The sequence below is a fragment of the Hippoglossus hippoglossus genome, chromosome 6, assembly GCF_009819705.1.
Source record: "Hippoglossus hippoglossus isolate fHipHip1 chromosome 6, fHipHip1.pri, whole genome shotgun sequence".
Taxonomy (NCBI): domain Eukaryota; kingdom Metazoa; phylum Chordata; class Actinopteri; order Pleuronectiformes; family Pleuronectidae; genus Hippoglossus; species Hippoglossus hippoglossus.
Window position 1 is genome coordinate 18,606,482 of NC_047156.1, and position 12,205 is coordinate 18,618,686.

General features: G+C 40.4%; 1 protein-coding gene across 2 annotated transcripts in view; it reads right to left on the reverse strand.

Annotated features, from left to right (window-relative positions):
* Window positions 1–12,205, reverse strand: part of nell2a (neural EGFL like 2a) — an 87,032-nt gene that overhangs the window by 19,838 nt on the left and 54,989 nt on the right. For both annotated transcript variants that reach the window (XM_034587694.1, XM_034587695.1), the window contains exons 14-15: window positions 9,573–9,695; window positions 7,419–7,514 (exon numbers count right to left, since the gene is read on the reverse strand). In XM_034587694.1, the coding sequence (XP_034443585.1) occupies window positions 7,419–7,514; window positions 9,573–9,695 (219 nt within the window). The remainder of the gene's footprint in view (window positions 1–7,418; window positions 7,515–9,572; window positions 9,696–12,205) is intronic.

Consider the following 12,205-nt stretch of genomic DNA (forward strand, 5'->3'; position numbering starts at 1 on the left):
CCTATCGACCACTGAAAGTGCTTCACAGCACAAGCCACCTTCACCCATTCATACAGCGGGCTACTATACACAGCACCTTTTCTACCATTCACACACTCTCAGCACGGCTGTCATGGGCAATTTGAGGTTCAGCCCAAGGACACTTACAATGCAGACTGGAGGAGCCAGGATCAAACCACCGACATTGTGGTTATTGGACGACCCGCTCTAACTCCTGAGCCACAGTTGCCCCAAACACAATGTAAAAATGTCTAATTCTTTTCTGTTACTTGTATTGTCTTTTATATTTTGCCTCAAGCAAAGTAACTAAGTAACTAACTTTGTCTGGTGCATGGTCCCTGTTAAATGAACTAAAACTAAACTACACCTCTTTTATACTTTTATTCATCTATAACAAATGTATGTTCCATTCTATTTGCTATTCACCTTCCTGCTTGTGTGACTCTTGCAGTCTGTTTATTGTAGTTTTGTCTCTGTCAGTCCTCTGAGTTTTTGTCCGTCTAGTGAGTCTCTCTGTTGAAAACTGACAAGCTTCCTGGAGCTCAACATCAATGTAAATGAGGCCTGAGGAACAAATTGTTTGTCTGGCCCCGTTCTGCTGTCTCTCCCAGTCAATATGCCAGCGTGACCTCGGGGCTTCACACTGCTTCTCTCAAGTCTCCTCATGAACTCACGGACGTCTACTTGGATCCTTCTCCTTCTCCTCTCGTCCTCCTTTTCACTGCTTTTTTCTTCTTCCATTTTTATGACTCATTGTAAATCGTCAACCTTTAGCTTCCTTTTCCCACCCCCCCTTTCCTCTCATTGCTTTTTTTAACTTCTCAGCTTTCTTTGTCTTTCCTTCACTATCTCTTTTTTTCCCTTAAGAAGGGGAAGTAAAAACTCAAAGGCAAAACAAAGTAAATCAAAGTTCTGATTAAAAATAAAAAAAGGTGCCATTTCACTCACATAAACATAACATTCTCCTCTTTAGATCGCGTCTCTTTACGAGAGTATCACTCCGGCAGATGAAGCAAGCCGGTAAATTATCACGACTTGAGAAAATGAGAGTTTTGCCGACCAATAAAACATCAATTTACAGTGTAGGTGTAATGCACCGAGGCTCCCCGATGGCGCTCTTGAACACAACCCTCCTGGAGTGTGTAGGAGTCACAAATCTAAACGGCATCATTAACACCAAACATAAAAATCTTTTATCTCTTTCTCCTTGTCCTTACAGAACACTGTTGATGCTAAACCGGCCTCCCCGTGATTCGGCGCCGCTGATTAAAAGTGCTCGAGACGGCAGATGAATGGAGAGATGAAAAGCGGGAGGTGTCCATCCCCAGCATCTGATCAAATGCTCTTCAGCGGCCAACGGGATCCTTTGAGGAAACTATAGCGAGAGGCCACGCCAGGACAGCGGAGACGGCCATTAGTTACAGAACTGATGGCATGGTGACGGAACATTTTTAACTAGCGGCCAAGCATCCTAACAAGCTTATAGGGACTTGAAAGGACAAGGTAATGAGCTGGAAATAAAGGAAATACTAAGACAACCTCCCCATTCATCGCATAGGAGCAGTTCAGCTATTCACTTAATAAACATGCGTCTGATCTGAACGGGGGAGAGGATGTTCACAGATGTTATGTCCAATTATTTCATGCACGGACTCAGCTGGGGAATAATCTTTACAGTCCTGTTTCCTAAAACCAAATTAAAGCTCAGCTGATCAGTAAGGCCCCTGTTATGAAGCTTCTTGCTCATATCCTAAAAGAACCATGAGTAAAGGCTTCACCAGTTCCTCCAGCCCACTCATCCAAACCAGACTGACCACTATCAGACGCAACTCCAATACAGTTAATGGGTTTTGTTTATTACATTTAAAGTCTTTTATCAAGAGCATTGTGATGTTTTCTGTGGTTTTTTTTGCGATATACAAGTGAAATTCTTTTAAATGGAAACATTAAATTGATAAACAGCCCTAGAAATGGAAATGACCCTTTAAATCAAACGGAGAACTGTACGTTGATGGACAGAGATGTAAACTTCATTTGATGCAAATTTCATTTGTACTTTATCCTTATTTTTTAGAGCAATCTTTAAAGGTAGGACTTTTTGCTCATATATCCCTAAGCATTTATCTTCAATAACATATTAATATTATCTTGTCCATTTTTCAGACATTTTATTTTCTGCTTTAAAATTTCTCCTCTTCTTTTATTCTCATGCATTAGTTACCTCTGTTTTTTTTAACCATACCATAATTTGAAGCTCAACGTGAAACATGAGGAACAGCAGATTTTGTTGACTTAAAGTAGGCTATAAGTTAATTGTGTACTCAAAAACTATTATTATTGTTTTGTTATTATTATTAGCACAATCTTTATTTTTTTCATTTATGGTTTGTACATGTACTGTTTGTGAGTTTTGATTTATATCATTATTGATATAATTTAATTTTACTGTTAAAAAAATGATCTAAAATCAATTTATGTTGTGAAACAAGGTTCAGACATCAGAGCAGAATTAATTTTGGTTTGAATAGAAATGTACACACTAAAACTAAATAAAACTAAATAAAATGATAAAACAAAATGTATTTACATACAGCAGCTGTATCTTATGTTTGTCAGGCAGCGAAGGACAACCAGAGCCAGAGAAGGAGCTATAACATCTCAAATATCTGCTTATGACAACTGGATTCATTTAAAGGTCCATTAATTAATGAAACACTGAATTTGGAGGAACATTTTAGGAAAAATTATTAATCTCTCAAAATAATGATTTTCCTGTTCTTTTACATGAGCTTACATTTTGTGACAGATCTCTTCTATGTGGCGTTAAAATACTGGAGGTTAAAAACACCCGAGGCTTTAACAGGCGTTTAATACCTCTGAACATCCTTACAGCTACTTTTTATTTTCTATTTCTCCGAGCCATAAGGAGAAAAATGGATGAAAAATAAACATAATATTCCATCAGCTACCCATCTCTCACTCGAGCCAAATAAGGAATAATACCGGCCTGGGGCTTCAACATCAACAATGCTGCATGTTCAGGGCAAGCATTACATGGCTGGCCCTGTGTACATTTATATCCATGACTGAAGTGTATGTGCCCGGCCACAGCTGTATCCTGCATAATTCATGATGTGTCAGAGTTCTCCACTAGCTGGTGTCTGTCTGTCAGCACTGCGTGTCCCCTGTCCCTCCCAATCCATTCCCCCTGAATGGTAATGACAAGTCAGCGAGCGCAAACACACCAGGGAGGGACAACACATTAACACACATCCGCGTGCGTGCACAATTACACACAGTCAGACACAAATGTACACAGAATAGCACATGTATGCACAAACACACTGAAAAACAACTATTAGAAACGAGGCGTAAGGTTGACAATCAGCAAACTGTTGGTGTCTTCCCACGCCCCGAATGTGTGCGTGCTTGGTGGCGTGCGTGTGTATCAGCACCGCCCTGAAGAGCCAACGCTTGGTGTCTCATGACAGGCCGCCAGTCTGCCGCTGCAGCAGCAGAAGTGGTGGCGTCCCCGGGGAGGCCTCTAAAAGCTCACAGGGTTCTGGGGGGTGGTGAGCCCAGACTCAGTGAAAGCTTTTCCATGTTCATCCACCCAGCTCTGCCTCTCCTCCTCCTGCAGCAGCACCGACTCCGTCAGCCTCATTCCGCATCCAAATGCGGAGGAAACTCACTAACCCCTATACCCTCCATCCCCATCTCTCTCCTTGCATTTCCCCCTCCATCTCCACATCTGTCAGTTTTTCCCAACATCCTCCTGTATCTTCCTTTCCACTTCACCTCCTCTCACCCCCCCCATCCAGTCGTTACCTCTCGTTTTCCTCTCTCTCTCTCTCTCTCTGGATCTGTCACTCTCCTCGTACATCTCCATCTCCTCTCCCCTAACTATTGTCCTCCCCCCATGCTAGAGCAGCATATCCAATAGTACATTAACCTCCATACATCTTCTCCAGTAGACTCTTCTCTCACTGGGAGCTCCTGTCACACTGAGGAACCAGTAAGAAGCTGTAACCCCCCCTTAGTAACTGAAAGACTGGTGAAGTCTCTAAACAGTGCCAGAGGCTTTAGCCCGGTAGCTAGGGACCTTGACATTGGTCCTGGACTATAAAACCGCGAGTTAAAAAAAAGAAACAACAATGGTAGCTGTCACAGAGCTGACTCGTGTGGGATCGGGAGGGATTGTGGGAGGGGGGGGGAAAGAAAGAGAGGGACATGCACAAAGCAGCAGCAGCAGCTGTGGTGACAAACATGTTGTTGCTTGAGGCACGAGGAGTGTGCAAGAGTTTTGTGCACATGAGCTTGTTGTGTTTGCGTCCCCGAACCTCAAAGTCTAATCAGACGTGATGAAGAACACAGAGCCTAAAAAACAGACTGATCCCAGAGCTACCAATCACTCATCCGCTGATTAACATCATTGAGTGATTAAGAAACAGACAACTGTATTTATGGAGGAAATTGTTGGCAAACAGTTGTTCTACTGTCACATCTTAAAGGTTTAATTAACACAAACTATAATGAAACATATTTTCTCATTGGTATCTATTTCATCTAAATACAATGGTGGTATATTAAAGTTTGTTTTTTTCTCCCACTGAAAAATGACTTTTAAACTACCTATAACCAGGCAACACTTAGCTTAGCCTAGCATAGAGACTTGAAGTGGAAAACGTCTTACCTGGTTCTGTAAAACATTTTTTTTTTTAATCAGCCTGTCAGCACATCTATACATCACCAATTAACACATTATATCTTGTTTGTTTAAGCTGATTCTGAAGAGATTATAGGAATTTAATATATTTTAGATCAATAGAATTCAATTGACTTGTGTTTAAGTGGAGTGAAGGCAGAAATCTAATAGATAGACACCTACAAGTCTGGATGAATTAGAAATAAAGTGCCAAACTATACCATTACATTTTCTGTAAATGTTTTATAAGTGTTTCACATGGAGATATCAATTAGATATATCAAAACTAATGAGGGACAACCTGACAGAGATCTCACACAAAGCAGATGTTAGAAGTACTAAAAGATATCTGGGATGTATTTACAGAGACTATCTGTTCAGTTGTTTTGAGTCAGACAGTCGGATGTGGCTGTGAAATGTCTCTTGCATACGGGGTCCAAAATTAACATTCACCAAATATGAGTAAAAATACAAGTTGGCGAATTATATATTTATATACTTCAGCCCCAAACTTCATCACTACAACACACCACATGCAAAGGTTGAGTGACTACTTTAATAATTTGTTGACTGACCCTCGGTCGTTACAGATCGATAAAAGACATGATGATGGGGCCAACTGTGTCAAGCTAAATGTAGCAGAGAAGGCTGGACAGTGTGATAGCACATAAGCCCATCCATCCATCCATCCATCCATCCATCCATAGTGTTGCAAGCAATAATAATAAAGATAGATAATACAACAGCTCCCTAAAAGTAAAGCCAAAGCGTTGTGATAGCCCCCTGGTGGCTGGTTGAAGTGTAGGTCATACATCCTGCTTCCTCCATGTTAATGGCTGGGGCATGGACCAAACTAAAATGTACACATAAAAAAATGGAAGACAGAGCTCAGGCAGGGACAAATGAGCAGGGAGTAGGAGAAGAAAGAGAAGATGAAGAAGAGAAATATGTGACTGGATGGGACCCCGAAAATACTAATATACCATATTTAAAACTGTAAGTTTCAAATACACAAATGACTGTTTACACTATATAATTGGAAATATTCTTGATGAATCAAGACAGAGAGACGTGACCTGTCTATCTGACTTACAGTTACTTGTTTTTGTTGTGATTGAAATTATGCACGATTGAAAAAACTTTCTCCAATTGCAATCTTTGCATAAATAATCTGATGAAAACAGAAAGAAATGTTTCGAACCAAAAAATGTTTTTGCAAATTTCTGTTTCTGAGCCGTCCGGTGATGAAAAGAATCACCTTGGACAAAACTCAGGTACATATTGTGAGATTTCTCCTTGGATGGACTGTGTTGGAACCGTTTTTGATTCACAGAACACTCACAAAAGAGAGTATTGTGAGAGAGAGGGGGAGAAAGAAAAAGGGCAGGGATCTAAAATACTGTGGAGGGTAATGAAATGTGTGATTGCCTGGCTCTCGTGCCATTACTGAGGGACGAGGTCCTCAGAACCTTTTCTGCTGCAAAATAGGGAGGAGGATAAGTCATTATGGTTTAAATGTGTTAACACGTGTATGTGTGTGTGTGTGTGTGTGTGTGTGTGTGTGTGTGTGTGTGTGTGTGTGTGTGTGTGTGTCTCTCTCTCTCTCCCACAGACACACACTCGTTCTCTCTATCCCATCCTCCTCAGCATCTCAGTAGCATGAGGATATTCATTTACTTTAAGATAGGCAGTAAAAAGGACGCCTCGTAAAAAAAAAAAATCCTTTATGCGCAATCAATACCTGAACCAGTGAGCAAGCAGAGAGGCCGCATTTGCTTCACTCAAACACAAGCGCATGCACCGGGAGAAACCGCGATGACTTGACTTTCCATTAGCTCGGCCGCTTGTCTCCTGAAGGACACCCCCACAAAGGGTCGGAATGGGCCGTGAGAAGGGTGTCGCTGCTGTGGCTCAGATCTACGGTGCAGCCGGCACAACCACCAGGATTATGGTCTTCCTCGGTTATCTTAGATCGCTGGTACTGCAGGGGTAAACACTCTGAATAGGATCCAAAGCCCGGAGTCTTATAATAACGCTGTGTACGACATATTTCCATGCACGAGAGCAAGTTGTGATGTGGCCTCAGCTGTAAACACAAGCTGACTTAATACCTGGTTTAGCTATCGTGCCCGATCAGGTATTGTGCATCAGGAATTGATGCGGCTGTAGTTTGGGATGTGGCGCGGAGCCTACGAGGAGGAACGCCATGCTGATTAATATGGGCTGTAATATAGGGTAATTCCCATACTGCTGCAACTGCAGTTCAAATCCTCCACTGGGCCATTCGAGGAGGTACAAGCTCATTATTCACCACGGAGCACAGACCCACACAGTCTGACGCACTCGCAGACACACACACACACACACACACAGCCACAAACACTTTTCAAACACACACACGCTGAAATGATCTCAGCATTTACAGATCAGCTGTTTTGTGGAGGTCAGAGCAAAGACAGCTGCACAAAGTAAGAATAATCACTGCCTGCTTTAACAAAAGCCCCCGAAACGCCAAGAAAACTGAAGCAACACCTTTGATCTCTCCTCTTTCCTTTTGTTCTTTTTACCGTTTGGACGTGAAGCAACACCCCCCCATTTCACGTCCCCTCCTCTTCCTGCCTCTCGTCCCGACTTAAACATCCTGTCAGAAGTGCTCCTCGAGCTATTTTTGAGGAGAGAAATCGTAGGAGTGGAGATAAAATGAAGTCCTTACCTGTCTCGCATCTCTTCCCAGTAAATCCTTGCTGGCAAACGCAGTTGTTAGGTGAGACGCAGGTTCCCCCGTTCTGGCACAAGCCGTCACACATAGCTAGAGGTAGACGAGAAGAGAAGAGCCATTTCTCAGTAAGATTAACGAGCACTAACTACGTAATTAGACCAGCAGCAGCATATGTATTTGCATACAGAATAAGAGCTAATTTAGTGATGTGATTCATTACAGGCTCGCGCAAAATGATTCCGCGTGATTAATGCGTCTCACCAAGGTTAATTTAAAAAATGTTCATTATCCGTAGGTAGACTCTCAGTTAATATGTCCGCAAAACACAGACAAGTCATTGTAGTTGACAGAATTTAATGGAAATTAATGTAATAGAGCAAAGAATAAGAAGGATTAAAAACAAAAGAAATCCAATCCAGTAAAAAGGAGGATCACACAGTGTTTCTAATTTCTTTTAACAATTATTGCACTTCTGTAAAGTTGGGGCCCTCACAAGAGACAGAATAAAAAAGAAAAAGAAAAGCAAGGCTGATCAACTGAAATTTATTTATATACACATATTATATCATGAATACTTTGGATCAAGATCCAAAAATACTGGATCCCAGACTTCCCAGCACCACATTTTCATCAGGCCCCTCCCCCACCCTCTCTAGCCGAAGCAGGATTGACTAATGACTAATCACTTTGACACCATTAGGGTTACTTTAGAGCTGGTTAGTCAATTAACCAATTAGTGCATTGAATTAATAATCAGTTTTTTTTTGTTTGCAATTTCAAGCAAAAATTTCACTTTCCTTCTTTCTGAGGATTAACTTAATTTTTTATTTGATAGAAAACTAAATAATTAGGGCTTTTAGATCATTGATTGGAGAAAAGAAGCAACTTAATGACATCAGCTTTTTGAAAATATAATGGGATTTTGGATCCTTTGATTATTATAAAAGTGTTCTCAGAAAATGTGTAGTAAACTCCCCATGAGGAGTAAACATCTGTTATGTGTAAAAAACCACTGCAGTCCCTTTCCTAATCACAATGATTAATCAACCAGCTAAGATCAAGTCAATTCTGTACTAACAGAAGAGCAAACAGAGAGAAGCCCATTAAACCTGGCTCATAGGCTATTCAGCAGGAGCGACCACAACACAGTTTATATGGTGGTGATGAGGAGACGGGAACCTTCAAATGTCAGACATGAATATGAGATGAGTCGACTGTAGAGCGAATTCGTGGATGTGCCTGAACTAAACACAATTTTTTTAACTTGGACGTGTTTCATGGACATCCCTGGATTACTGATGTAAAATTCTTACTTTGTATGACTTGTCATGATAATATTCATTATGCACAAAATCTTCTGTGTGCATTGGCCACACTGGGTGAGCGCGCAGTGTGTGACGTCTGCGTCGCTGATCTGCTGCGTCTCGCTGTTGTTCATAGAGGCAGCATGTCTGCTACGTGACTGCTGCAGAGCTGCTGCGTGAGGTTTCTGGTATGATTACTCTATTTCCTCAGCTATGATTGGCCTATGTAGTCTAAGGAAGCTATGAAGACGTGCATCCAATATTTTTAAAACAAATGGATTCAGTCAAAAGTCACACTAGAGTGTTTTTTCTTTGAAATGGAAGTGCTGCAAATATGTTAAGTTTCTGACATATTTAGCAGACAGACATTGAAACTGTGCGGAAAGATCGTTTTCATTGCCTTTTTGCAGCACTTTAAGAAAATAGGGGAGATTCTGACTAACATGGGCAGTGTGACCACTATAACCTGATAATATGGGCACCAAAATGAAAAGCAAGATTTTCCGCGACTACGCGCTGCTCATTCATCCAGTTTGGCCCGGGAGTAAGAGACGGTGGTCTGTTTACGTTTGGTACAAAACCTACATAAGGCACAACATGTCAAACTGAATGACTGCAGGTTCTTCTGAATGGATGAATCTCAATAACCTGAGCTGTGTTTACGAAGGGAACATTTTTTGTTGCAGATTTTATTCGTAATCTGTCGACCCTGCAATGTAATGTAATGTCAAGTGATGTAAGGTTATGTCCCACAAAAATGTCTCCACTGTTTAAACATTTTTGGATGTCTTGTAAGTCAATGAGGTATCAAAACAAATATCAACACTAACACAGTGATGCTCACCTTTGCACACTGTTCCATTCCCAGTGTAGCCGGGCTTACAGGAGCAACTGTGGCCTCCAACCATGTTGAAGCACAAGGCGTTCTCGTCACAGTTGTGGAGTCCGCTGAGGCACTCATCATGCTCTGAAGAACAAGACAACACAACAGTTGTATATCCCTCTGTAAACATGTGGAAAACAAGCATCAGCAGCAGTTGACATTCAATCCTTACATCTGCAAACCACAACTAATACTTTGTTCAAATCGCACTAGATTCAACAAAGCACTCCCCATAACCACTAGGGACACACATAGAGGTTGATGTGCTGAGCGGTTCTCCAGTTCCATATACGGACAGACGATTGTTGAATTCGTTGATATAAATATAAAGAACGGTCACTGCCAGCTGTTGATTTCATTTACGTTCCTGATATTAGATTTCAGACTCATTCTTGGGTTATATAACTTGATAGTGCTGACAGCTGTGTGAACTAGTCAAAGGATGTCAGTGACAAACAGCCGGCTGGAGGACAAGCCATTTCTCCCATCATGATGAGTCATTAAAAGAAATTGTCCGAGATGTTTTTCCGTAATTCGTCACATTTGTTTGAAACAAACTGAGGGATGGGCCAGTCCTCGATGATAAATCTGAGCTTCATAACAACTGAAAATAAATACTCTGATTTGTACCTAAACATTAAAAAGGCTCCATCTTGTGTTGTATTTTGCATTAACGAGCCGTTGGCCCCGTAGTTTAACGTGTTGTAAATTGAAACATTTGGTGATGAAGCACTATAAGGAAGCAGGACTCCCAAGCTCTCGTCGCTGCTGCTCTTGAGTTAGATGATGCAGTGTGTTATGAATCACTGACTAGCTTGACTGATGACCACAGACCGCGATGACGCACTGTATCCAACTGGCAAACAAATCTCCGCACCTCAGGATGCAGGTCGCAAAGGTGGAAAAATACAATGCGATAAAAGCCCGGAGGATATGCTGCTACGCTGCAGCACAAATCAAACAGTCCAGGTACAAATGCTGTAATGATACCATGTGAAAAAAATACCACGAAGTCAGTGCTGAGTGAAGCAGAAAACAAGTTAAAACAGCTGTAGGGTGGGAAAAAAACTTTAGGAAAGGTGAGATGACGTTTTTCACACAGGCAGTAAAGTCTATATTTAGTAGTAGGTTATATTTAAGGAATATAATACAAAGATGTGGAAGTATATTCAAAAGTAGTGCACAGCATTTTTTATAGGGTACTGTGCTTAAAAAGTAAAGTGTGTCCCTAGTGTCTTTTTTGTTACCATGAAAGGTTCTGTGGATGATGCAATAGAAAACAGACCATTAAGATAATATGGCCGATACCACTTGTGTTACTTTCACAAGACATCAATATAATAACTGTGGAAAAAGAAGCATCATCATTTTTACAAAGACGAAAAGAGTTTTGAAATAAGTAGCTTTTTTAAAGGAAATTAAATGTCGTAAATGAGCCAATCTGAAGATACGTTTCCTTATTTTTTCGTTCATATCACATCCTGTGTCTCTTCTAATTGTCGGGAACTTGTGCGAATGTGAGTACAAAATTATGTTAACGATATATTGGTTGATTTATCTATTATATCTATTATTATTATGATTCCTAATATGTCGTTATCATCCCTTTTGACAAATACAATTAACAGTTAAACCATAAACTTAACTATAAATAACTATAAATTAAAAGAGGACGCATATACAACTAAACACATAGGAAAATAATATTGTATATATGGAAAATGAAACATAAATGCACATGTTTGCTGAATTGTTGCTCCATATTGGCAAACATAAAACACTGATACCGACATGTCTGTGAAAGGCTTATATCAGCGAATATTATTGACATATCAGTGGATTATAGTCTATATTACTGCTGACAAACAGCTAACTCGCTCCAAGTAAATCCTCTATTTTTAGTCCACTGTTGCATATTAATGTTGTGAACCACCAGACATGAATGTTTACCCTCCTTAAACTAGAGGCCGTCACAGTGTACTGACCCACTGAACTCCTCTGGTCTTATCCTCTGGAGCATCCGTCGTGTATTTATTACACAGTGAAAGGTTTCTAAGGTTTGTATTCGTAATCCCTGCCGCAACTACAACACTCAAAAACTCAAACTGAAAAAGCAATTGAAAATATCCTCTGACTCTGGATCAACTTCAACCAAACAGCGAAATAATTAAAAGGAACTTAAATGCACCTCCTTCATCTACACCTGAACACAATGGCTGCTTTTTATTCCTCTGAAAAACATAAAATAAGAATAGTTATCACTTTTTTTAAATTAAATTATTAAAGATTCAACATAAATATCGCCTTCCGATAAGTCCTCACTTACACTACATCAGCTCCAGTCTGAAACATTTGCTGGACTTGTTTTAACCATCTGAAATCAGAGGGTCCTGTCACGTCTCAAAAGGAGACGAATCAGAAAGATTAGATAGATCATGAAAATCTATCTCTTGGGAACAGAGTTCTTTAACTCTAACTATCGTATGTTAAAAACATTTAGTAATAATGTCAGACAATCTTTTTTATTCTCTATATTTTTATATTTGAAGTGTACAGAGAACTTATAGAGGTTGCTAAAAGGACACATCATCAGC